This window comes from Copadichromis virginalis, linkage group LG10, assembly GCF_057382275.1.
Source record: "Copadichromis virginalis isolate Kocher_CV1m ecotype Utaka linkage group LG10, C_Virginalis_male_GT1.1, whole genome shotgun sequence".
Classification (NCBI taxonomy): domain Eukaryota; kingdom Metazoa; phylum Chordata; class Actinopteri; order Cichliformes; family Cichlidae; genus Copadichromis; species Copadichromis virginalis.
In genome coordinates, this window is record NC_140627.1 from 4919170 (window position 1) to 4946538 (window position 27369).

The window sequence follows — 27369 nt, forward strand, 5'->3', positions numbered from 1 at the left end:
CTCGCGAGATCACGGTTGCTTAGCAACCAATGACACAGCTCTGTTGATAGAAACCCCAGTGCTATGCTAAGGAATTTTACCCAGAAAATATAAAGTGACTTTGACTTGGTAGCATGGAGGTAAGTTTGTCTTGAAAATGGTTTAGTCAGAGTATCACAGACGAACACTGGCTATTAAACGGCTAACTAAGGTGTGAAAAATGTCATTGTTTGACTTTTCATTAAAGCTAAGGAGAGACATTTTAGACTTAGCGCATAATAGCATAAAGCAAGTAGTGGGCTCATCTGTTGTAGAAAGGATTGTCTCAGTGTCCTCATGAGTCTGTGTAAAAAATCTCATACACTCATATTTTATTTATAACAGAACAGAGAAAATATATCTTTTTTTTAGCGCAAGACATTTTACTATTTCATTAAAAATATTAGATCATTTTGAATTTGATAACAGTAACAAGTCGTAAAAAATCTGGAACAGGGCAAAAAAGGCTGAAAAAGTAAGTGGTTCTAAAAAGAAACAGCATGCGGAACATTTTTTGTAAGCAATTAAGTGAACTGGCAACAGTTCAGTAATATGACTGACTATAAAAAGAGCAGCTTAGAGAAGCAGAAGTTCTCAGAAGTAAAGATAAGATAAGATAAGATAAGATAACCTTTATCAGTCCCACACGTGGGAAATTTGTTTTGTCACAGCAGGTAGTGGACAGTGCAAAAGTTATGACGCAAAAATTAGAATACAATAAGAATAAATACAGTACACAGCTGTACAGAATAGAATAAAATAATATACTATATACAGTAGAATAAAATAGAATAAAAATATACAATAAGATAAAAATAGAATACGAATACAAATACTATATACAACTGAGTAAAAATACAACGATGCCAGAAAAGATTATTGCACTTAGTATTATTGCACATGTGTGGATGTGTGTGTTTGTTCAGTTAAAGTCTTTGTTGTGGAGTCTGACAGCAGTGGGGAGGAAAGACCTGCGAAATCTCTCCGTCCCACACCGTGGGTGCCGCAGTCTCCCACTGAAGGAGCTGCTCAGTGCTGTCACAGTCTGCTGCATGGGGTGGGAGACGTTGTCCAACAGGGATGACAGCTTAGCCGCCATTCTCCTGTCACTCACCACCTCCACTGGGTCCAGAGGGCATCCTAGAACAGAGCTGGCCCTTCGGATCACCCTGTTCAGTCTCTTCCTTTCCCCAGCAGAGATGCTGCCGCCCCAGCAGACCACACCATAAAAGATAGCAGAAGCCACCACAGAGTCATAGAAGGTCTTCAGGAGTGGGCCCTCCACCCCAAACGACCTGAGTCTCCGCAGCAGGTACAGCCTGCTCTGCCCTTTCCTGTAGAGGGCGTCTGAGTTATGAGTCCAGTCCAGTCTGTTGTTCAGATGAACACCAAGGTACCTGTAGCTGTCCACAGCCTCAATGTCCATACCCTGGATGTTCAGTGGTTGCAGTGGAGAATGCTTGTGCCTGCGGAAGTCTACCACCAGCTCCTTGGTTTTACTGGCGTTGATCTGGAGGTAGTTCAGCTGGCACCAGTCCACAAAGTCTTGAGTCAGTCCTCTGTACTCCTTGTCGTCCCCATCAGTGATGAGGCCGACTATTGCAGAGTCATCAGAGAACTTCTGCAGGAAGCACTGGGTGGAATTGTGGGAGAAGTCTGCAGTGTAGATGGTGAAGAGGAACGGAGCCAGAACCGTTCCCTGTGGGGCCCCCGTACTGCAGACGACCCTGTCCGACACACAGCCCTGAGTCCTCACATACTGTGGTCGGTCGGTGAGGTAGTCCAGGATCCAGGTAGTGAGGTGATGGTCCACTCCAGAGTTCTCCAGCTTGTCCTTCAGAACCGAGGGAAGAATGGTGTTGAAGGCACTGGAGAAATCAAAGAACATGATTCTCACAGTGCTTCCAGCGGTCTCCAGGTGAGCGAGGGAACGATGTAGGAGGTGAATGACGGCATCATCCGCGCCAATGCCAGGCTGGTAGGCAAACTGAAGTGGGTCCAGTGATGAGCTTGTTAGGCGCCGAAGCTGAGCCAGGACCAACCGCTCCAGGGTCTTCATCAGGTGGGATGTCAGAGCCACCGGCCTGTAGCTGTTGAGGTCCTTGGGGCGTGAAGTCTTTGGCACTGGTACAACACAGGAGGTTTTCCAGAGCTGTGGGACTCTTCCCAACCTCAGGCTCAGGTTGAAGAGGTGCTCCATCACCCCACACAGTTGGTCCGCGCAGGACCTGACGACCCTCGAGCTGATGCCATCTGGGCCCGCTGCCTTCTTGCCATTAATCCTCCTCATTTCTCTCCTAACCTGGGTGGTTGAGAGAGACAGGCTGGAGCCTTGTGTTGAGTGTGTATTGGATGCTGTTGTTGGGGGTGGGGGGGAGTGAGCAGGGTGAATAGAGGAGGTGTGAAGTGTCTGAGGTGTCAGAGGTGGAACAGCAGCAGTGGGGGTGGGTGAGTCTGCAGCCGATGTTGCAGACTGCCTCATGGTTGAATCAAATCTGTTGAAGAAATGATTCAGTTCATTTGCCCACCTCACATCCCTCCCAGGCAGAGAGTTCTGCTGTTTGTGGCCTGAGATGGTTCTGAGGCCTCTCCAGACTTCACCAACGTTGTTTTGCTGAAGCTGGTTCTCCATCTTCTGCCTGTAGCTGTCCTTCCCATTCCTTATCAGTCCCCTCAACTCTCTCTGCACCCTTTTCAACTCCTCTTTGTCTTTGGATTTGAAGGCCCTCCTCTTCTGCTTGAGGACAGCTTTAATTTCTGGGGTAATCCAAGGTTTGTTGTTGGAGAAACACCGTACAGTCCTGGTAGGTACGGTGTTATCCACACAGAAATTAATATAGTCAGTAATGCATGTAGTAAGGCTGTCGATGTCCTCTCCATGGTCTTGCACAGATAAATATCTGTGCAAGACTGAAAACCAGTATTGGAGTCCGACAGTTTTTGGTCATTCAAGCAGTGTTTCATTAAAAAACAGCAGGACTCTGTCATGGAAATCATTGCATGGGCTCAGCAGCATTTCTCTGTGTGAGAACATAGTTTGCATAAATTGCAATTTATTTGAACTGTTCTGTGGCCAGATGAATCAAAGTTTGAAACTAGTGTTGGAAGTGCATGGACACTGCCTCGTCTTGAATAAAGAAGAGAGGGACCATCTGGCCTCTTGCTATCACTTCAAAGACCTGCATATCTGATACTATGGAGATGCATTAGTGATAGTGGAACTGGCAGCTTGCACATCTGGACAGGCATTATCAATGCTGAGAGGTATATGCACGTTTGCGAGCAACATATGCTGTCATCCAGATAATGTCTTTTCTGGGAAAGCCTTGTATATTTCAATGAGAAAATGCTGTATATCTTGCAACAGCGTGGCTTTGTAGAAGTCCTGAATTGGTTTAAGACACAGCTGTTGCCCCCAGACCCTGAAATAGTCTGACCTTCCACAAAAAGTGCCCTCCAACAGCTGAAATATTATTTCCACTTGCTTTTAGTCAGGGAGGTCTCTTGTTTGTTTGTTTTTTGTTTCTATCGAGTCAGATTTTCTTATTGGTGCTCACGCATTCCGTCCAAATCTTAACCGAGATAGTTAATTTAATTTTTAATAAAATTTGCTTGTCTTTTTATTTAAATGTGCTTTAAAATAGATGTTTACTTTGATTTTTGTTAAAGGGTTTATGATTTGTATTTGGTCTGATAAAATGACATTGCTTTAAATGTGCTTTAAATACAGTTGATTTGACTGATAGACTTACAGTTTACCTGCTGTGTTTCCAGGAGACGGGATCAACAGGAGAAGACTCTTTTGAGTCCTTGGCAGAGTTTCAGTTGGTCCTCAGTGAGCTGGTTGGCGATGCGAGCATGGACAAAATCCGGGTGGAGTATGAGAAGCTCATCCATGCGCTGAAGAAGTCAAGAGAGAACGAAAAAAGGCTAATGTCTAAATGCAGGGAGCTGAATGCAGAGATTGTGTCCACCTCAACTAAGGTGGCTGCAGCCCTGAAATTATCCCAGGAAGATGCAACAACAATAACATCACTAAAAAGGGTATGTGCCCCGAACACAAGAACTACAGCATAGTGCAGAATAGCTTATTCATTTAGGTGCTTGACCATAGCAATCATTTTCTGATCATGAGGTAACGGGTATAGAAATGTTTTGTTTTTGTTTTTTTACGTTTTCTTTATCATGTAGCTTCTGCTAAAGAAAATAATTTGCTTACATTGTAGGAGCTGGATAAAGCCTGGAAAATGGTTGATGCTGCTCATGATAAAGAGAAGAAGGACAAAGAGACAATCAGGAAACTACAAGAAGATGTTTCCAACCTAACAAAAATGGCTGAAATTCAGACTGGGTTTTCCAGGGACCAAGAACAGAAGTGTGTCTGTGGCCCATTCTTTTGACTGTACAGATGTCGGATTAAACCATTTTTAACATGTCTGTGTGTTTTTTCTTTTGGTTTTTAGTGATCTATTTAACATGATTGATGAGCTGACCAAAGAGAGGGATAAGCTGCTGACTACAGCAGAGGGTCTGAGAGAAAAACTAAACAAAGCCATTGCAACCCAGCAAGAGATAGAGGCCAAACGAGAGCGTGCCATGGAGAGTATTTCACAGGTAAAAGCATTTGTATCTAATAATGCAACACACAGCAAGGATTAGTGATTCATAGCCTTTTCCTTTTTTGTTTTCTTTAGGTCACGAGTAGTTGTCCAAGCATTTCACTACATATCGTACTGTGTATGACTGTGTACGTGACAAATAAAATTTGAATTTGAATTTGAATTTGAATTTGAATTTGAATTAAACTTTGCCTGCAAAACAGAAACTCTGTTAATAATGGGTGTCTGTAATTACATATTTAAATGAATTGTAATAATTTTCAAATATGACACAGTATTACTACCCCTGAGTGTATTACCCCTGTCTCAACAAACCCCAATACACATAAACATGCACTAATGTAGTATTTTCTGGTTCTATAGATGACTTCATGCAGTTTCTATTAGCATGTTTTGGTCTCGAGGTAGGATTGCATGACCATTGACTCTGACAAACACAATAAAATTCCACTCTAACTCCAGACTACTGCTTGTTTCCTGTCTAAACCCAGCTCCAACAGGAGCTTCAGGTGCAACAGAATGAGATTTCCCGCGAGATGAGGCTGAAGGAAAAGCTGGATAAGGAGGTAAAGCAGATGCATGTCGATATGGAGGCCAGGATGGGTGAAATCAAAGTTCTGAATCTGCAAGGCCAAAAGGCTAAAGAGGAGCAGCAGAAACTGGAGCAGCAGCTAAAAGAGCTAAAAGTAAGCAAGGAAGTGGGATGGATTATATTTCTGGTGTGACATGTTCAAAAGTAACTGCTATTGTAGTTATTGTCTCAGCTAAAACCATAGGTTATTATTGCATGAATCTTTTTTGTTAGTTGTATGTTGTGTATTTTACATATTTAGATGTTGTGCTTAAAAGGAAAAAAAAAATGCCTCAAATTCTTGTGAAAACTTACTTTTTCTTACTTTACAAGAATTTGTAATAATTACCTTTACAAATAAGTATAGCGAATTAGCTCCTATTTCAATTTCAAACTTCCATACTTGTTACTTCCATACAAAGTAACAGACAGTCCAAAAAAGAAGTGAGGAAGAGTGTGCAGTCAGGGCAGAGTGGGTGGAAACAAGTGCAAGGGGTGATTTGGGATAGAAAGACAGCAGCACGAGTGAAAGGGAATTTTCACAGGTTTTTAGTGAGGTTTTGATGCTGCCACTAAAGAAAAAGACAGGAAACTGAGCTGGAGGTGGCAGAGCAGAGTTGCAGTGACACAGCTTCTTTCTAGTATTGTCTTGATGCATCCTCAATCATCCAGGTAAGTAAATCCCAAAAGGTTGATTGTGTTCATCTGGACGCAGCGTTTTCAGTGGGAGAAACGTTTGGTCACTCATCCAAGTGACTTCTTCAGTCTCAGCTGACTGCAGGTTTCCCCAATCTTATAAACAGGACATTTGCATAATGACTGAAGCTAATGAATGAACAATGAGCTGGGGGTCAGTTCCTTGATCATTAATATGCAAATTCTCATGACCATTGATCAACAAACACTGATCAAGGTAAACTGATCATTGATCAATGGCCATGAGTCCCATTCACACAGGTGGGGAATGGTTGCAATCACAGCATTGTCAGATGGTGATAGATGTACCCTTAGGCCCCCTCCTCGATTCAGAGATGGTCTTTCCCTTTTCACGTAAATGGCCTCCTTGACTCTGTGCTCAAACCAGCGTTCCTCCTTGTCCAGGATGTGAACATCCTCATCAGTGAAAGAGTGTCCACTGGCCTGTAGGTGTACATAAACTGCGGAGTCCTGGCCTGACGAGGTTGCTCTTCTGTGTTGTGCCATCCGCTTCACCAGAGATTGTTTGGTTTCCCCGATGTATAAATCCTGGGAATCCTCCTGGCACTTAACAGCTCACACTATGTTATTCTGTTTGTGTCGAGGGACCCGATCCCTGCGGTGGACTAATTTTTGGCACACCTTGTTTTGGGATTTAAAAACTACAGAGAAAAATCTTTAGAAAAAATGTGTCTCAACTGTTCCGATACTCCTGACACATACAGGATCACTACAGGTTTTCTCTTAGGCAGCAGTTGTCCTTCCCTCCTGGATCGGCTGGAGCTTTCTTTAGCTGCCTTCCTAGATTTGACAAATGTCCAGCTGGGATAACCACATTTACTCAGGGCCTCTTTCTAGTATTTTAGGGTCCTTACCTAAAGGTCAGGGTTTTGTGACTTGGCAATATGTGAATAAAATTGAATTGATTTGAAAGAAAGAATACATATTTGTTCTCTAACTGCAACAGATTTTGAATGAAAAGTCAACCAAGGAGTTGGAGCAGATGCAGACGAAGAACACCAAGCTGCAGCACGAGTGTGAGCAGCTGTCATCAACCAAAGAACACCTCTCCCTGCAAAATCAACAGAATATAAATGAGCTTAAGGTACACTGTTGTCCACTAATGTACACTTAAACAGTCACAACATGGTACTGTTCAGAGAGTTCATTAAGACATATCAGAATGTAGTCAGCGTCAGTGTCCTGCATGTACAATGACATATGCTGTCCATATCCCTCTTTCATCACTGTGTGTAATGTTTCAAACACCCTGCTGCCCCCACTGGTCAGATGAGAGAGGAGGAGGTGAGTCAGTTGCGTCAGGAAGTTGCCAAACAAACAAAGATGAGAGAAGCCATCCAGAAGAAGTTCCACCAGATAGAGGATCAGAAAGCTGATGTGGATGTGCAACGGGAGACCCTGAAAGCACAGATCGCTGGTCTGGAGAAAGGTAAAGGAGCTTACCTTATGACTCATGAAACACAAGCACATGACCGTCTGACATCTGCAACTTTGAAGTAGAAATTTTACAGGCGTATACTGAATAATATATAATTTTGAGGCAGTGACAGTAATCACTATGATAAAAAAACAAACAAAAACAAACAAACTGTAAGCCAGAATGTAAGTGGCTTTTTGGTATTACGAACAAAATCCTGCAATGAAAAATCCTTTGAAGGAGTTTGGAGAACGTGTTTCTTTTGTGGCCATGGATACATATTGTATTGGTGGCTGACTTAATGAGGCCAAAAAGTAAGAAAGTGTTAAGATTGTTAGAAATGCACACAAACACCTGATCAGAACAGAGTAGAGGGATGCAGCACTAAGTGTTAGTTTGATCTACTTTTGTGTGCTACCGTCATTTACATTAATGAGTGAGACACCACAAAGCCTTCTAAATTGCAGTGTAATTTTTCAGTGCAATTTCTAGGCCTGAGAAATGACTTCAGATGACACAGCGCCACACTCATGGAAGAAAAATGGTCAATTTTGAAATGTTCAACACAACTGACCGTGAGCAGACATCATTTAGTAATCATCACCCTTCTTCCTCTACAGATCTTGAATCTTCTCAGAAGCAAGTAGAAGCTGACAAGAAAGCCATAGAGGAGCTGATCCGAGAGAGAGACATCTTAAATAAGGTATCCGTTATAGTTTATAGTTCTGTGACACACTATCAACCAAGCTGGGACATTTTATAGGATGTGCTCATTTTGAATCTGATTACAACGTAACCTTTTTAAGCCTCTGAGGTCATAATTATAATACTGTATAATCATCCCTGCACTTCGGGAGAGCAGCATAAACCACTGCTAGTAAATGCTCCTTTGCAATATCAGACAAAAACAAATACCTGAACCCCAAATATGTATTGAGATGATTTACTATATAACATGTTTGCTTTTCACTATGGTTCACGTTCATTTACAGTGAGATGTGTCCAGTACATAAGCATGGGTATTTTGTTGGCTTTAATCTATTTTTGTGGTCTAAGGCTAATATGTATGAAAACTTCAAGTCCACTTAACTGCACTGTTAGGATTAAAACTATGATGATATAGTTTGAGTTCTGCACTTTTGACACAAATTGAAAGCTGCTGGGTCATCTCACCCGTTCTTTTATGAGCATGTTACGCCCCACTTAAAAGCAAAGTGTTGGGGGGTAACAAAGTGAAAAAGAAATGATAAACTTCCCCAAGGTAGATGTCAGTAAAACACGATTCATTACTCAACACTACTTAAGCAAGTATGAACACAGGGAAGCTCTGTTCGTCAGGGTCTCCAAGGCCAAAACAACAAACAAAACACCCCCTTTCTAACTAAAAACAAACTGAGTTTTCTCTATCGAAAAACAAAAGTGCATTAGCTGAGCTCCCTGACTGGCCACAAAACAGGAGAAAATGATTGAAACAAAAATGGCAGAGAACCCCTACCTGCTTCCACTGTGGTTCACAGATATCTTAGTAAAGGCACACCCTTACTCACAAAAAAACACAACACACCAAGGTTACACCAAAGTTGTAAATTCACACACACGCAGCCGCAGATTGCTGCCCAAACCACTGCAGCTCACAGCTTGAGCAAAAAGGGGGAAGAAGACAAGGTGTGGTGGTTTGAGATGGCAGTCTGTATGCCCTGGCTGACTAGCTGTAACACACCTCAGCTGCAGCTCATGAGGCAGACCTGGAACACAGGAGAGGGAGAAAAGGCTCTCTCTCACATAGGGAGAGCCACTAGAGGTCAGCGACCGTAACACCCCCCCCACCCCCCCCCCACACACACACATAAAATATTACACAAAATAAAACAGACATACTTTTAACACATACCACCGAGTTCGTTAGGGAGTTTAACACTGCGTCCTGGACAGTGCACCAGCTACCACATTGTCCATACCTCTCTTATGTCTGATGTCTATGTTGTACTCTTGAGCAAGCAATGCCCAACTCATCAATCTCTGGTTGTGATTGAAGGGTTCCTTTGGACTGCACAAACGAGTCAAAGGAGCCACTACTGTCGACAAATTCCAGCAGAAACATCTGTAGTAGCCCACTAGACCCAAGAAGCGCCTGAGCTCCCGTCTTGTGGTGGACACAGGGTAGCTCAGGACAGCTTCCACCTTTGCATTTACAGGGCACTCCTGGCAGTGTCCCAGTTGCTTGCCGAGGTATGTCACTACTGCCTTGGCAAATTCACATTTTGCCAGGTTCAAGGTTAGGGAAGCCTGGGCTAAATGACCAAAAACATTCCTTAGTGTGCTAATGTGCTCAGTCCAGCACAACGAATATATCACGATATCATCCAAATACACGTTACAGTTTTTAATGCCTGCTAACACAGAGTTTATAAGCCGTTTGAAAGTGGCTGGTGCATTTCGCATACCAAATGCCATTACTGTGTACTGCAGGAAATGGTCTGGAGTAACAAAAGCTGAAATATTAGAGGCTCTACTAGTTAAAGGAACCTGCCAGTACCCTTTTAACAAATCTAATTTTGTTATGTAGGTAGGTAGGCTCTGTAAGTGTTTGGGAACTGATGAGGCCAATATTGAAATGCTTGCCAGTTGCATAGGATTTCATAGCCCTCTCTGACCCTCTCTTTACCTCCACCATGCTCACCCTTCAAGATTACCCCTACTCCATTTTGTTTCCTATCTACATCATGGTGGGACAGTTGCATCCTCACACAATACCCTATATCAGGTTATTGTGTGAGGATGCAACTCTAGTCCTCGAGAGCTACTGCCCTGCAGCTTTTTGATCCCTAGCATCCCTATTCCAACACAGCTGAATCAAATGGTTGAATGAACTCTTCAGCATGTCTTCCAGTTTGGCAAAGGTCTGGAAACAAGCCATTAATTTGATTCAGGTATGTTGGAACAAGAATGCATCTAAAAGCTGCAGGACAGTAACTCTCGAAGACTGAAGTTGGAGATCCCTGCCTTAAATCAGCCTTTGTTCTTTCTCCCTTTATCAGTCATAATCTTTATATTTAAAATCCCACTCTCACCTCAACACTCCTGACTTCCCTTCTCTCTCGTTGCCTCCTAACACACCCTGTCCCCCTCCTCCCGCTTTGTCTTCAGCCAAGAGTAGCACAGTTTCCATCGGCACTGCCCAACAGCACCCGGGGCGATTTGTTGTTAACCTGGGCCCTGAGCGATCCAGTGTGGAAATCTCATTCCTGATGACACACATATATATTTGAGAAAGTTTTACACCAGATGCCCTTTCTGACACAACCCTCCCCATTAATCCAGGCTAAGAACCAGCACTAAGAGTACCCTGAATTGTGGTGCTCCTGTGGCTGGATCAGAATCATGAAGGGTTTTCATGGATGTATTTTTTTTCTCTACCAAGAAGAAAGCTTTAAGCTGGATGATTGCTGTTGAGGATGTGGCATCTGAGTATTCAGATCACAGGCCAGTTTTAAAAGATTTTGTGCTCTGGGAGCTTAGCAGTGGTTCTGGATGTTGTCTATATCTCTCTTTTCTATGGATGGAGGAGTTTTACCTTGTGTTTTTTAATCTGGTGACAAAACATGCTCGATATTGATATTATTTTTCATGCAGACATTAATACACAAAATCATTTTGTTTGTAATACCAGAAGAGATTCAGTACTGGTTTCCACATTGTTGACTGTGTACACACAGGCTGACATCAAACTCAAGAACATATGTTTAAAAAAATAGTTAAACTTCTCAGTTTTTAATTCAGAATTTTTGTTATTTATTTTTTGTTGTGATAAATGTGTGATTATGATTAACTGATATAGAAGAGGTCTACAGGGTACTTGCCTCAATCACTCTTCATATTCAGTAACCAGTTGTTTCTGTATAACAGTACTAAATGAGTGTGTCTTCCTTTTGGTCCTCAGCAGCTGGAGCCTATGTTAATGCTTACTGTTTTTATGCTTGTATTCCCATGAGCAGAACTTAATCAAAGCTGTGCAGTCAACTGAGAAGCAGCAAAACCTTGTCAAGCTCCTTGAGCAGGACAAGAAAACGTTGGAGCACGAGATCAGCGGCTACCGCCTGGAGGCCCAGAAGCAGCGCAAAATCATCCAGCAGCTGGAGAAAGAGCGTGACCGCTACATCAACGAGACCAGCAACCTCATACAGAAGGCAGGTCTTGCAGGAGGAGCTAGTCTCCTGGATTAGCTTGTTCGTTTTTGGTTTTTTTTTACAAATGGGACTTTTCCTCTTTCCACAGGTACAACAAAAAATGAATGATGTAGAAGTTAGAGAAACAGAGATATTTGACTGGAAGAAGAAGGTCACTGAGGCTGCGTGCAAGCTCAAACAGCACGAGAACTTGCTGGAGACTGTCGTGTCTGAAAGGAACCTCTACAGCAAAAACCTCATTGAAACTCAGGTAATAGCAAAGTGATGATGTGAATCACTGCTGGTGTCATCACTCAGCAGAGCTTAATTACACCAGGGAAAGGTTGAACACACCATATTTACAGATGTTTATATTGTAATTCCTCTTCATCTTTTCTCTTCTTCCCTTTTCTGTGTGGTCATTGTGTTCTATCTTTCTCCCTTAGGAAGAGATTGCAGAGATGAAGAGGAAGATGAAGACCATGAACAACCAGGTCACCCGACTCAGAGATGAGATCAGTGGGAAAGAGCTGGCCCTTGCCAAGGATCAACAGGAGCACAAACGCTTAGAGAAAGAAAACGAGACCCTCAAGGTACAGAAAGGTTCCACAGCGGTTCATGATGGAGTGTGGGTCTGACCTCGTCCTTATTTATCTGCTGATTTGTCTTTTTAGTAACTTGACTCTTGTGAAAATATATATTCATTTGAATCCCACCATTGCCATTCTGGATGGTTTTGCCTGTATTGTACAGTTTTCTAAAATTGATTTAATTGATTTAAATTCTTCTTTATAAATGCTTTTATAAAATAGTACAAAATGCCTTCTGCAAAATGTAACTAAAACTTTCACCAGTAGAGGGAAGTGTTTCACTAGAAAATGCTTATTACTTCAGTTGGTCAACACAGTCACTTCCAAGCTAGATGATCCTGGGTTTACACCAACTGTGTGGAGTTTCTCCCTGTGACTGTTTGGGTGGTGCTTCCATGTTTACCATACATGTGGATGGGAGCGTGAATGGTTGATTTTTTCTCTGTTGTTTGCCTGTTGTTTTTACTGTTTCTTTTTTTGGGGGGGAGGTTTGAAAACGGTTGTTTTCCACGTGCTTCAGCTGCTGTTTGTTGCACTACTCTTGACATTTTGAGCTTCCTCTCATGTTGCATTTAGGGTACAGTGGCGTTGCAGTGGAATAATTCCCTCTGTGTCTTTTGTTTATCATCCATGACATCAGTGGAAATCGTAATTGGGTGAATAAAAGATGTGAGGGAGAGTTCATAAGAAACCATGAATCTGTCTGCACTTATACTAGACCGCTAATGTAAATAATGATGTTTGCTGTGAGACAGTGCAGAGTAGAGCAGAGTGACAACAGAGAGTACCTTAAATACCCTGTGAAAAATACCACTTCAATACTGGGATTGGCATTTTAAAAAGAATGTAGCCAACCAATCACAGTTGGGAAAGTTTATTAAGAAATGGTCCCCACTCCTCTGTCCACTTTTTTGCCTTCTCACCAAACAGTTTCTACTTTAACTCTTACAATGTTCGGGATCACAGCATCTCTGAAGTTCATTTAATAAATCATAATCCTAAACATTGGTAATATAAAAACACATATTGCTAAATTGAGAGGTTTTATATCTGATATAGTGATCTAGCTTTTTTATTAGACTCAGTTGGCATCACTTCTAATCACTTGTGTTGACATTTCAGGCTGAACAGTATTTCCTGAAAATCCTGTCTTGTTCACCTATTTTTTTGATTGCCTTTAATTTTATAATGATCCACTACACAGCACTAGAGAATAAATTTCATTACAGGAGATGGCTTTCACCCACAGGTATTAAACCACTGGAGTGATTTGAATTACTCCAGTGAGTAACTGACAGATTTCAACATGTAAATGGGGGGATTGCAATTATGAATTGGTGGTATATAGATAAAATTGTCTTGAACTGAATTAAATCCATGTTTGCTCCTATCTAAATTTCCTGCATTTCCTACAGGCAGAATTGCAGCTGATCAAGCTCCAGCTGGAAGAAACAAAGCAGTGTGTAGACAGCCAGAAAACAGAGCAGCAAAAACTGCAGAAGATAATATCGGATGCTGATGCTGAGCAGACCCAACAGAAGAAACAACTGGAACAGGTAAAGAAGGAGAAACATAGACGGGTAGAGAGAGACAGAAAAAGACTCTGATTATGTGTTCTCTCAAGGTGAACAGAGAGCGGGACAGCCTGGGCAAGCAGCTGCTGCATAGCAATGACGAGCGTACACTGTTGTATGAGAAGATCAGAATCCAGCAGTCAATCCTAAGCAAGGGGGACTTTCACTACAAGCAGAGGATCGAAGACATCCGCCTGCTCAAGCTGGAGATCAAGAGGCTCAGACGCAAGAAAAGCATCCTTGACAAGACTTTGCCCAACACAGAGGAGCTGAGGTAAAGGGAGGCATTTGTGGCCAATAGTGAAGAAGGAGAAGGAAGGCAAGATACAAGCATTGAGCACAAAAAGGAAAAGGAATGAGGGGACCCGCAGAGCGCAGTATTTAGAGTAAAAGAGCCAAAAGGAGTGAGATGGAAAGATTGTTAGGTAGGAATCGCTGCTGTCAAACAGTAAATTGTTTCACATAGATCCTTTAAAAAATTCCAGTATTTCTTGTGATATTTTCACAATGGATTCATTTTTAAACTCTTAATTAATAGAGTGAAGCAGTAGAATGTTGTTTTTGCCTCCAGTTTGACGGAATTTAAATGGAAATTATGTTAATATGTAATCCTGTATTTTAGGCAAGAGCTGTTTCATCTGCAGAGGCAGCTGCTCAGAGAGAGAGCAAGGAACAGCGTGCTTGAGGAGCAACTGAAGCCGATAAATATTCACAGATGGAGGCAACTAGAGGTGAATGATTTATCCTTGTGTTAGCTCGTAACTTTCATAGCACTAGCTTTTCTTTTTCACATGTTCTAAATGACTGACTTGCAGGGGAGTGACCCTGGTAAATACGAGCTCATCCGTAAGATTCAGTCCTTACAAAAGCGCCTGATCGCCAAAACCCAAGACCTTGAGGAACATGAGCTCTTGTTGCAGGTGAACACCTGAACACTTGTTTTAAACTAACTGATCTAACTAATGATCTTCGCTTTGTACCTGCACAAGCCTCTTTGGATCATTAGTCTTTTGAAGTTTACGCATAAAAATAAGTGTGACTCACAGATGCATGGTCTTCTTTTAAGCCATGTACTTTACCCATAACTTCCTTTCTTTTAATTTTACCATGAAGGAAAAGGAGAAGCTGTATGTGGAGCTAAAGCACATTCTGGCCCGGCAGCCAGGTCCTGAGGCAGCCGAGCAGCTCCAGCAGTGTCAGTGGACCATCCGAGACAGAACCAAAAAGCTCAAGGTCTTGTGCAGAAAATTACAGATTTGTATCATTTGTTTGCGTTTACTTTTTGATATAAATAATGACTTCAATAAAATAATATATATTGTTTTAAAGTCAGAAAATTGGCACCAACATAAAAGACAGTATTTTTTAATATCTATTTTAGACAGATGGCACTGGTTTCTCACATCTCTGACAAAAATATGTTTTTCCATCTTATTTTTCAGGCACTGATAGCAGAGTTGAGGATGCTTGACTCGAAGATGAATGAGTATAAAAGTGAGAATCAAAGACTGGCCACGGAGCTAGCAAACGTTACGAAGAAATACCTAAGTGAGAAAAAGCTCCAAAGGTGAGGCTGATCTTTGTTCTAATTAAAAGCTCCAGTATATAACGCACTGAGAAAACGTTCAGCTGCTCATCCTTTCGTTCACTGTGTGTCTCCTCAGTGAGCAGAGGACAAAGATCAAGGTGGAGCACCCGGAGCTTCTGCCTCAGCTGAGCAGCAAACCCCATTTTACAGGAGGAGGTTTCAGAGTTGATAACCCTGTAAGAAGATAATTTAACTAAAACTAAAACATTCAAAATGAATAGTTCACAAATCATGACATGACCTCGCACCTGTCCATGACCTCAGTAGCATAAGGTTGACCATTTGTTGCTTTCAGTTTTATGTTCTAATATAGTATTTTTGATGTGTGTAAATCTTTGGCAAAATTCCAGCAAAACCTGTACTTAGGTCTTTAAGAGCTTGGCTCTGCAGTACACCAGCATGAATTTATTTATATTGTGCTTTGTTTAATAAGAGTGATTATGCAAATCTTAAAAGAGCAATATAGGTATGAAAGAATATTTGTACGCAGATTAGAAATAGCAGTATGGTTCTGATGGGCAATGTTCCCTCTAAGCTGCGCGCGTGTGCAATTGCGCACTGCTGGCACGGTCTCTGCGCACAGAAAATCTGCATTGCGCACAAAAAAAAATCTAACCTGAATTGAAATTAAAATTAAAACTTTAACAATTCTGTTTTGCAGTGTTAGTCAGTTAGTGACTGGCTGCTCCCGTGTGGGATTAGAACTACAGTGGGGCAAAAAAGTATTTAGTCAGCCACCGATTGTGCAAGTTCCCCCACCTAAAATGATGACAGAGGTCAGTAATTTGCACCAGAGGTACACTTCAACTGTGAGAGACAGAATGTGAAAAAAAAAAATCCATGAATCCACATGGTAGGATTTGTAAAGAATTTATTCGTAAATCAGGGTGGAAAATAAGTATTTGGTCAATAACAAAAATACAACTCAATACTTTGTAACATAACCTTTGTTGGCAATAACAGAGGTCAAACGTTTACTATAGGTCTTTACCAGGTTTGCACACACAGTAGCTGGTATTTTGGCCCATTCCTCCATGCAGATCTTCTCGAGAGCAGTGATGTTTTGGGGCTGTCGCCGAGCAACACGGACTTTCAACTCCCGCCACAGATTTTCTATGGGGTTGAGGTCTGGAGACTGGCTAGGCCACTCCAGGACTTTCAAATGCTTCTTACGGAGCCACTCCTTTGTTGCCCGGGCGGTGTGTTTTGGATCCTTGTCATGTTGGAAGACCCAGCCTCGTTTCATCTTCAAAGTTCTCACTGATGGAAGGAGGTTTTGGCTCAAAATCTCACGATACATGGCCCCATTCATTCTGTCCTTAACACGGATCAGTCGTCCTGTCCCCTTGGCAGAAAAACAGCCCCATAGCATGATGTTTCCACCCCCATGCTTCACAGTAGGTATGGTGTTCTTGGGATGCAACTCAGTATTCTTCTTCCTCCAAACACGACGAGTTGAGTTTATACCAAAAAGTTCTACTTTGGTTTCATCTGACCACATGACATTCTCCCAATCCTCTGCTGTATCATCCATGTGCTCTTTTTTTTTTTTTTTTTTTGCCTGTCCCGTTTAGCTCTTTTGCCATCAGAATTGTTGTCTAAAGGCAAAGAAAGATGCCCAACGGATTTACTTTACCAAATTGACCATCCCAGCCTTGCCGTAATGGTCCATTTGATTCACCTTTTATTGTTTATTTTATTTTCACTTACTGAATATGGGACAGACTTGACTGGGGGAAAGAAGGGGAGAAAGAAAGAGGGAAAGAGAAACAGCTGAGAAGAGGGACGGGGGAGAAGGGCAAAAAACATAAACCAACAGAATGAGCAGGAAAAAAAAAGAAAAAAAATGCATATATCAATCACCTGGATCACCTGCTGAGAAAGAAAAAAGAAAACAAGCAGAAGAGAACAAGAGTAATAGAATAAACAGCATCACAATGATATATGGGAATATGACAGTAAATACTAAATATTAAACATTATTGTGCAGCACATAAGATCAACAGAACACAGTGTGCTTTGAGGTAGGAGCCAAAAAGGGTGTAGTTTGTGGGTGTGATCACCCGTGTGTACACCTGTGAGCATGGACACGCTTGTTTTTTGTTTTTTAAAAGGTTCCTTCATGTAATGATCTGCTAGAGGGTGTGGGGGGGCCACAGCCCCGTCCTCCAGGGCATGAAGCAGGTATGGAGGAGATCAAAACTCCAGACATCCAGAGGCCCCCAGAACACAAGAGACCAAGGAAGACCAACAGAGGGGCAGCCGCGCCACTGTTCCAGTAAGAGCTGAGGAGAGTCCCAGATGAGGGCTCACTCAGCAGCCGCGGAGCAGAAGCCAGGGGGAGTTGCAGTGACGCGCCCGTGAGCTCCGCCGGCAGCCAGCCGTGCCTGAGTGACCGAGCCCCAGGCCAAGAGGCCGGGGGCACCCCACCTCCGAAGTGGCCCGAGCGAGCCCCAGGCTCCAGGCCCCGATAAGCGGCCGCCAAGGAGTGAGCCGGTGTGTACCTGGACGCCCATCCCCGGACACAAAGAACCACCAACGCACCGATGTCTGAGGGAGTCTGCCACTGGCAGGGGAAGTGGTGGTGGGGGGAGATAGGCCTCCAAACCTTGGAGGGCCTGAGATGTCCCCAGAGAGGTGGCGCCTGACACCCAACCTGACATATAGACACAGAAATACAGGCACACACAGATACAAACATCCATTCCCACCCTCATGCTCTCATATGCACTTACTCCACACTCAACCAACGTGGAGACAGACATAAAGAGACGCTGTACACACGATCACACTCCCCAAGCGTACTCTACGAACCGGGTCTAGGTACCCTTGCCCCTGGAGGGGGAACTGCACCCAGACCCAGGTGGTGTTACCCTTTTCCCTGCGGTGGGGGGAGGCAGACCGCCCCGACTCCGCAGCAGCAGGGAGGCCCCACACTCCAGACCGCAGTCGGACGGCCAACTCCTCCTCCTATCCCCCCCGCTCCAGCAGGTCGCAGAGAACGGGGGTGAGAGAAGACTCCAAACCTCCCTCCACCCGCTCATTGTAGTGTTGATGCATGTGTGTTCTAAGGTGCATTTAAAACCCAGGAGGGCATGGAGCTACCTGCCAGAGAGCAGCAGGTAAGCGCATGGTCCCTCCTGCTAGCCCTCAATGTCTACGTGTATTTAACCTTGTGCTCTCTGGCAAACTTCAGACGGGCCTGGACATGCACTGGCTTCAGGAGCGGAACACGTCTGGCACTGCGGGATTTGATTCCCTGCCGTTGTAGTGTGTTACTGATGGTGACCTTTGTTACTTTGGTCCCAGCTCTCTGCAGGTCATTCACCAGGTCCCCCCGTGTGGTTCTGGGATCTTTGCTCACCGTTCTCATGATCATTTTGACCCCACGGGATGAGATCTTGCGTGGAGCCCCAGATCGAGGGAGATTATCAGTGGTCTTGTATGTCTTCCATTTTCTGATGATTGCTCCCACAGTTGATTTTTTCACACCAAGCTGCTTGCCTATTGTAGATTCACTCTTCCCAGTCTGGTGCAGGTTTACAATACTTTTCCTGGTGTCCTTCGAAAGCTCTTTGGTCTTGGCCATGGCGAAGTTTGGAGTCTGACTGTTTGAGGCTGTGGACAGGTGTCTTTTATACAGATGATGAGTTCAAACAGGTGCCATTCATACAGGTAACGAGTGGGGGACAGAAAAGCTTCTTACAGAAGACGTTACAGGTCTGTGAGAGCCAGAGATTTTCCTTGTTTGAGGTGACCAAATACTTATTTTCCACCCTAATTTACGAATCAATTCTTTACAAATCCTACCATGTGAATTCATGGATTTTTTTTCACATTCTGTCTCTCACAGTTGAAGTGTACCTCTGGTGCAAATTACTGACCTCTGTCATCATTTTAAGTGGGGGAACTTGCACAATCGGTGGCTGACTAAATACTTTTTTGCCCCACTGTATGCCGTCTTATCCCAATGATGCGATTCACATTCGTATATACGCAGCTAATCAACGTCGTTGACAGGCTATGACAGCGTCCTTATGTGCCGACACCGGTGTTTTAGCTAGCAAAGCGGCGTGGCTGATGTGGAGTGAAGCCACGTTAATGACAACGTGTACAACCATTGGAGATGTGAGCCGGACAGACGGAACAATTGACAGAAAAAGTGTGGACTTTATACCAGTTTTTAAATTGTGTTGATAGGGCACGAAAAGCAGAGTTATGATAAAAATATCTGCAATGTTTGGTTTTCTTCCTGAATACTATCGTTATTTATATTTACTGCAGGAAGAAACGTAAAAACAGCGTTTTATAGGGAAAACGCTCGAAAGCACTCTCCGCCTGTGAGCAAAAACAAAACCAAAAAACCCCACCCTTTCCTATTGGTCGAAAAATGTACCATGTCGACCAATCAAAGAATGATATGGCAACATGGCATGTAGTTGTTTAGGAAAGGGGGAAGTTTTAGGAGTGACGGCGGTGTTTTGAGATGTGAGAGATTTGCGACGTTAAGCGCAAATCTTGTGTCGTTAGTGTGTAGTGTAGTCAATAGTTTTGTTGTGTGTCAGAACAATGAGGCGACTGCTGAATGTTACAGGTGTTACAGCAGTGATACATCTCCTGTTGTCAGACCTGCAGGTATCAGGCTGTTGTTCTCCTTCATCTCATAGTGGACAGAAATTATTTTGGAGTGACACAAATAATTTGTGTGGCATCAAATGTGATGCAGAACAGCTGATTGTTCTGTAAATAGTTTGAAATGTTTATTTAAAAAAACACCTTGGCTGCATTTTTAGGTAAACAGCTGCAAAAAACTGTTTGTTGTTTGCAAAACTCAGTTACTTTTTTGAAGAAGTAACTATATAATTAATTGCCCAACATTGGTCATTATATACTGTATTTTGCAGACAGAGAGTTACAGGACTCTCCCAGACCACAGACTCATACTCATAATACAAGTCAGAGCTTTATACAAAACAATAAATAAAAAAAAGAAAGTTGTGTTTTCAAAATTGGAGTTCAAGTTATTTTTACTTACAATAGTGTTAACATGCTACACAGGTCATGAACAAGATTTTTTTTACATTTTCATTGTAAGTGGGCTAAAGCAGTTAATTAAAAGTAGTCTAACATAAATGTAAATGCTGTAATTTGATTATTTTAATAAACCATGTAACCTGGATGGATTCGATGCTGGCGTGACCACAGTGCACACGTCTAACGTTGCTCACAGTGGTCCAAGTGTCCGCTCAGGGAGTTTGTGTGTTCGCTCAGACACATGAAAAATTAGAGGGAACATTGCTGATGGGCACCAAACAACTTTAGGGTTTATTTATGAAGCACACTATACCTCCCAATAATATATATCTGATGGATATAATGATCCAATCTAACAATTTGTACATGATTGTATGAATGGAAAAGAATAAAGAATCCCGTGTGTTCAGTTTTCACAGCCACAGCATCAGCACAGCTCCATCTGGGCTTCACTGCTTCTCCATTTGACCATTAAACTATACATCAACCACTACAGATTGCTCAGGCAGTAAAACATTCAGTTTCTTCATTTTTAAAATAAGAGAATAATGTGAACATTACTCATGTGTTTTGCAGTGTTCTGATGTGTGTGCTATCTAATCGAGTTCATGATTGTTAAATGTTGTGCTATTCTGAGTCTTGATCTTTCTGGGCTCTGCCATAGATCTATGCTAACCAGATGTTGACTCATCTGTCTGTAAAGGAACTTGCATACATATAAAATGTTTTAATATAAATGCTTTCTTTCGTTCAAACCTCCGTCTTTCACACATTCACTCAGCAGCAGTTTTTGCTTCTAGTTAGTTAGTTTATTGCCATCTAAAGCATTTTAAAAAGACTTCACATTCTGTTTAACAATACAAGCATTAAAAAAATTGTCAAATGTAGTGTTCAGAATCTGTTCAGAATATTGTACTGGAAGCCTATTTTCATGAGATTTAATAAAAAAAGACTTTTATCGCGTTGTCATACCTGATATTAAAAGCTACAGATCTCAGTGTTGCCAAATCCCACTGTAACCCCAGACTGTACTCATTTTTCTGTTTAGGTGTGAAGTCATCCTCTTCCATGTAGGCAACAGAAAATACTTTACCTGTTGCCTGTTTCTACTTTGAGTACATTTCAGAGTCTGTACTTTTTCACTTTTACTCGAGTAAAAAAAGTATTTCAACTTTTACTACAGTATTTTTTAACACAAGTATCTGTACTTCTGTCTGTATTTTTTATTTTTTTTTATTTTTACCTCGGATCATTCAGTTATAAAACGTGAAACATTTCAGTAAGTTAATATGATATCCCTGTCATCTCCACAAGATGTCAGCAAAATACTCACCACAGTGCATTCCATCTACCAAATTACTTAGACATGATTTTATAGTTTTCTTTGCCAGGAATAAAAGAAAATATATATTTAAACTAGAAGGACAGTCAGGAGGAGGATCGTTTGTGAATAAGCTATTTTAAAGACTGTGATCTCATTTCCCATGCTCCTACTCTCCACCAAGTTTCCTAAAATTTGGCTTGGTGGTTACATATAATCCTACTAACAAACAAGCGAAAAAACATACCACTTCATTGGCTCATGCCTTATCAGAAGAAAAAATCTATTATAAATAGAACATACATGTATTTGTTTTCAGCACAGCAACCCAAATGATACCATGTGATCATTATAAGTGCGAGCACAATTATAGGTGCAACCCTTAAAGAAACAGACGTTTTCTGGTGGGACAGTATTACATGTGGCCCTAAAATAAATAATCAGTACATTTTTATAGCAGCTTGGGCACACAGTGTGCAGCAAGTCATGATAATTTAACTGAGTTCGTGTGAAAGTCCTGTGAAAGCTACAGCTGTTTGTTGACGATTCTTCGTGGGTTGAAGGTGTGTTCATCACTGAGGCGTGATAGCAACATGTTTACGTGGAATAACACAGGAACACGCACTCTTTTATACGTTGTGCATTTATTATCCCCATTTTCAAATAAAATACTTTTATTTGTGTAGTAGTTCATGACTATTTGCACACAAATTCCTCCACCCTTGTTTAGCATATATATATATATATATATATATATATATATATATATATATATGTACCCCGCCTTTCGCCCTATGACAGCTGGGATAGGCTCCAGCGCCCCCCGCGACCCTGAAAAGGATAAGCGGAAGCGAATGGATGGATGGATATATATATATATATATATATATATATATATATATATATATATATATATATATATATGGAGTTATTCCTCTTCCAGTGCTGTTACAGTATAACCATGGCAACCAGTCTGGACTGTGTGAGCTGTGTTGCTGTAGTACTGCGAGGCCTCTGACAGGACATGTCTCCTTTCTTCCTTTTTTTCTCTTTTTCGCTCACGCAGGCTAATGAAGATGGTGTGTGCAGGCTTTTGTTGGCTTGTAGCAGTGCGCATGCTGATTTTACACTGCACGCCTGTGAGCAGGCCAGGGCAGCACCTCCTATGTATTGACGTCATACGCAACACTCCTCTCTGCCTGTGACTGCTGAAGCTGCCAGTTTCAGTTCTAGGATATTATTCATTAACATTTTTTCATTTGTATGGTTGTCACCAAATACAAAATGAAAATATTCATGAAGTGCTGGGTTGCAGGAAAAATGTCCAAATAATATCACAGCATCACTGTTTAAAATAAGTGGGAAAACACACAGAGCATGCACAGAACTCTCTCTGGTTGCTAATTTTCTGTGAAACCTTTAATAAGTCTAGTCCTCTCATGTATTGCTCAGAGCTGGATGTTCCTGGCCGAAGTGAAGATCTTGTTTTGATATTTGGAAACTTGAGCATCAGAGTGTAACAGTAACATACAGACTGTTATGTGAGTGCACATGTTCATACTGACCCAGATGGACCTTTCTGAAAGGTCTAAACCTTGACCACAGAGTCGAAAGTAGGGATTAACTGGATTTAAATCACAGGCTTGGATGAAAAAGGCATCACATTGTTTATTACTGCTGCCAAATATGAGAAAATGCATCCTTTAAGGAAAAACATGAGGTCATTTTAAGTTTCTTTTTCAAATAAACTTTGGCTGGGAGAAGATGGTTTCTGTATCCTGTTCAATTTGACTTCTTATTCTGAAATTTTTCAACATTTTGTAGATGCATTTTGTAGATTATACCCAGTCATGTTACATGGTATTAACTCATCTAGTTACAAAGCTGTTTCTTTTTAGCACCACTTGCTAATGAGCTAATAGTAACAAACAGTAAAATCTCTCAGTTCAAACATTTCATATGTTTTCTATGTTCTAAAGTAAACAGGTTTGGGTTTAACAGATTTGTAAATCTTGTTTTTGTTTGTGTCTTACATAGTATTCCAACTCTTTGGAATGCTATGTAAACTTTTTGGAGATAGGTAAGTTGTGAACCAGGTTTCTTTGAGCTTCCTAGTTTATCTCAGTATTCCTGCCTTCTTGTGTTCAGGCAGACTTACAAACCCAAAAAGATATGTGTACCATAATTTAAACATATGCAGAAATTCTTGTGAAACCCTGAGCTACTCAAAGATAAATTCATATTTTAACAGGCAGATTGTTTCCCCCTAATCTTCCTTTTGGAACAACTCAAAAGGGGACTGAAGATAAATCTGACTTGTATATGTGAGAAAACATGAGAAAACCTAAGAGTGCCACTGGTTTATATTCCAGTATATGAATCATTACCTTGTGTCTATCTCTGCATTTTCCTTTGCATTTCCATCATCATTTAAAAAACAAAGCATGTTTTTAAGATGTTTTTCGTATATATGTATATATCTATAAATTAATTTTAAGCTATATTTTCCTCTCTGTGTGTTCAGGTCTATGGCAGAATGTCAAAGCAGACAACAAAAGAAAAGATGCTCACACTGTGTGTACACAGTGGGCTACCTCGCTACAAGCATCATCTCCTACCAAAGCCCCTTGCCTCCCCTCCTTCCTACTTCATGAATATTAGGGAATTAATGCTGGCAGGCAGGGAGAGCAGGAAGGGGCTGGGACAAAGAGAGAAAGAGAGGTTAGTGAGGGAAGCAAGCGTGGGGAAAGGGAGGGTGAGGAGAGCTGATATCGTCACAGGACCTGGCAGTGCGCAGGCTCTGAATGAGCTGGGTTGGCTGCCTATTGATTGGAAAACAACGGGCTGTAGGAGGACAGATAAGGGTGTCTGTGGGCTAACGGGTGAGGGTAGGGATACAGACCAAAGCTCACACTACACTTCACCTCCCTGAATTCTCCTCTCGCTCTGTTTTTTCACCCTGGAATGAATGCGACTGCTGCTGCTCATCTCTGGGTTTTGCTGTGAAGGGAGGTGCCTGTTCTTCTTCTCTGAGAAGATCCTGCCTACACACCACGCCAGGACAAAAACGGCTCCTCTAACCACAGGTAATCTGTCTTCTTGTCTGCACTCTAATCCCGATGTCTGTTCTTCCAGTCCTTCCCGTTATTCCGGACCCTCGTTTGCATCTTGCTACCATCTTTGCCTTGTAACCATGGTTTCCTCTCTTCTCTCCCTCCCCCATTACCTCTTTTTTTCCCCTTCCTCTGATGAGCTGATGACATGCACTTGCTTGATTTCCATTTCTGTCATGGCAGTAAATATTGATTTAAAAAGGAATCCTTTTCAGTTTATGTGGGACAAAATCACATTGATATGACTTTTTTTATAAACTTAAAACAATGATTGCTGTAAAAGATGTGACATTTTATTCTATATTCTTAATACACCATAGCCTATTATTTTTAAAAGCACTTAACAAGGCATCATTTGAAAATGCTCAAATGAATTGAGCAAAAGAATGAGGATAAAATAATTCTTTAGAAAAAAAGAGCAAGGGAGCTGCTCTTTGATTTGTCTGATTCAGCAGTTGCTACTCAAAAATAGAATTAGAGATTTGGTTCCATTGCATTAAATGACCTCTGATGAGTTCAGGCAGTTGGCACTTCCATGCACACCTGAGACCACTACCACTCTCTGTGAAGGTCACATACAAAAAAAGCTGACACACAGATACAGGTACCTGCACATCTCTAACAGCTCCATCTCTATACTGTCACCATTTTTAAGGATGCTGTAAACTCCCACCTTTCCTGTGCCATGGCAAAATATTCCACATCCAGCTTAAACTGACCCAGCAGTAAGCAGAAAGGCTACTGCATGATGGGACGAGTGTTCTTAAGAAATTTAATTTGCAATTTTTGTTCTTAGCCTGCCAGATTTTCAAGCAGCAGTTCATCAATTCCTCCTACAAAGAGTCCCCACGGCGAGGTTTGAGTCAGCCACTAATTTCCATGTCTGTGCTCCTTATTTGGGAGACCAGATCCACCTAATTTGGCCTATTGACAGACACAAGTTGTCAGTCACCATTACATGTGTATGTGTTTGTCTTCTACTGCAGTGTGGACTGAAACAAGAGTTAAGACCATTAATGGGAGATCACTAACAAACAAAGTAAGCGAGCTACACAGTGAGGAGAGTAAGAAAGTAAGGGAGAGATTCTGAAAGACGATATCCGGCTGCAGCACTTTGCTGAGTGCAGCGATGAGAAGGAAGAGGCTCGAACAAGCTTGTTTTTAAATGGACTTCTCTGTACTTACCCATTTACGCCAGGCCACAGTCCAGCAAAGCACAAAGGAGCTAAATTAGTCCTCACTGCTGTCTGACCCTGCGTCAGGCAGCCTGAGCAAAGCACAACTTGTCAGAAAAGATGTACTCCAGCACTGACTGTCAGCACCCTTCACTCTCTCTGGTTTTATTAAATTAAATCACATACACATACTATTTTTAATTAACATTTATCAGTGTATACTGGTTTTACTCTTCAGTTAAGTTAACTGAAGTATGATATTTATTTATATATTTTTACTACAAACTGTGTAAACAGAAACAGTAATTCACCAATTTAAATAGATAAATTCTATTAATCTTTTCCACATTTTGGTATCAAGTTTGACACTAGGCACCAACTCTGGAACATAAGCTAAACCACAAACTAATGGAATAAACTTTTGAATATAAGAATCTGAGAACTAATTTCTCAAAGGGAACATTTAACATACCTCATCCTGTAAGTTTTCTCTGTTCTTCTGAAGCTAAGCTTAATTTCACAGGAAAAAATGAAACATACCAAGGTAAATACCGTATTTTTCGGACTTTAAGGCACACGGAATTATAACAAAACGTGACTGAAATCTGCTTCGTAAGCATGTCTCTTAACAGGTGCCATTTTGGGGTCCTTATACAGATACCACAATATTATGTTCTCGCACAGTACGTATTACTCTGCGAGGCTGACTACCGTAGCCGTAATGCTCCGACAATCCATCAAGCGGTGCAGCTTCGTAGCTTACCAAAGTCGTACTAAAACATTTTGACATATTTTTCCATGCCGTGTACCACATAAAATCGGTTCGAGGTCAAGCACAACCAGAATTAATACATGAGGCACCCTGTCGAATTTTGAGAAAATTAAAGAATTTTAAGTGCGCCTTATAGTCTGAAAAATACGGTACTATAATAAAACAATCAACACAAAAAAGCTGCAATTTGAAACTCTAATGGTCACTTGTGTTTTAGTAAAATTTTACCAATAAATTTGTTTATTTTCTAAAACATTTTGAAATACTGCTCTGAAGTCTGAAGTAAAAGCGTTATGATAGTGTTAAAAAATGATCCTTACCTATATGTTTGTACCACTACTGGAACATGAGTCAGTCCATCTGAATGAGAAGAACGTCTTCAGGTAACATTTATTGTGAACAAACGATACATTGATAGTTAATTAGTTTAGTTAATTAACAGAAAATGAAATGTATCAATATTATATGGATCCTTATATTGTATGTCTATAGTAGCAGTATAGTATGTGTTTATTTGGGGTGCAACGATACACAAAATTCACGGTTCGGTTCGATTCAATACTTTGGTGTCACAGTTCGATATTTTTTCGATACAAAAAAATGTTCATGCCTTTTTAATTTGTCATTTATTAAAATTATAAATATATATTTTAACTCAAAAGTACAGTTTTTAAATTTCATGTTGCTGAAACAA

The 27369-nt window shown here is 41.5% G+C and overlaps 2 protein-coding genes across 3 annotated transcripts in view; both read left to right on the plus strand.

The window, feature by feature from the left end:
* Positions 1 to 24683, plus strand: cfap58 (cilia and flagella associated protein 58). 2 transcript variants are annotated; one of them, XM_085469552.1, is made up of 20 exons: positions 1 to 119; positions 3793 to 4062; positions 4245 to 4393; positions 4482 to 4632; positions 5129 to 5323; positions 6872 to 7009; positions 7195 to 7354; positions 7963 to 8045; positions 11338 to 11529; positions 11618 to 11779; positions 11955 to 12101; positions 13514 to 13654; positions 13723 to 13946; positions 14295 to 14403; positions 14488 to 14592; positions 14786 to 14905; positions 15115 to 15239; positions 15337 to 15436; positions 24140 to 24336; positions 24624 to 24683. In XM_085469552.1, exons 1-20 carry the CDS (start codon positions 114 to 116, stop codon positions 24646 to 24648), a joined length of 2799 nt encoding a protein of 932 aa, XP_085325678.1. In that variant the 5' UTR covers positions 1 to 113; the 3' UTR covers positions 24649 to 24683. The 2 variants fall into 2 exon arrangements, with proteins under 2 accessions (XP_085325678.1, XP_085325677.1); XM_085469551.1 differs by lacking the exon at positions 24624 to 24683 and having other exon boundaries at positions 24140 to 24547.
* The window catches only part of fez1 (fasciculation and elongation protein zeta 1 (zygin I)), a 17044-nt gene continuing 14256 nt past the window's right edge, over positions 24582 to 27369 (plus strand). Inside the window, exon 1 of the mRNA XM_085469553.1 lies at positions 24582 to 24701. The gene's annotated coding sequence lies outside the window, so the exon portion shown is untranslated. The remainder of the gene's footprint in view (positions 24702 to 27369) is intronic.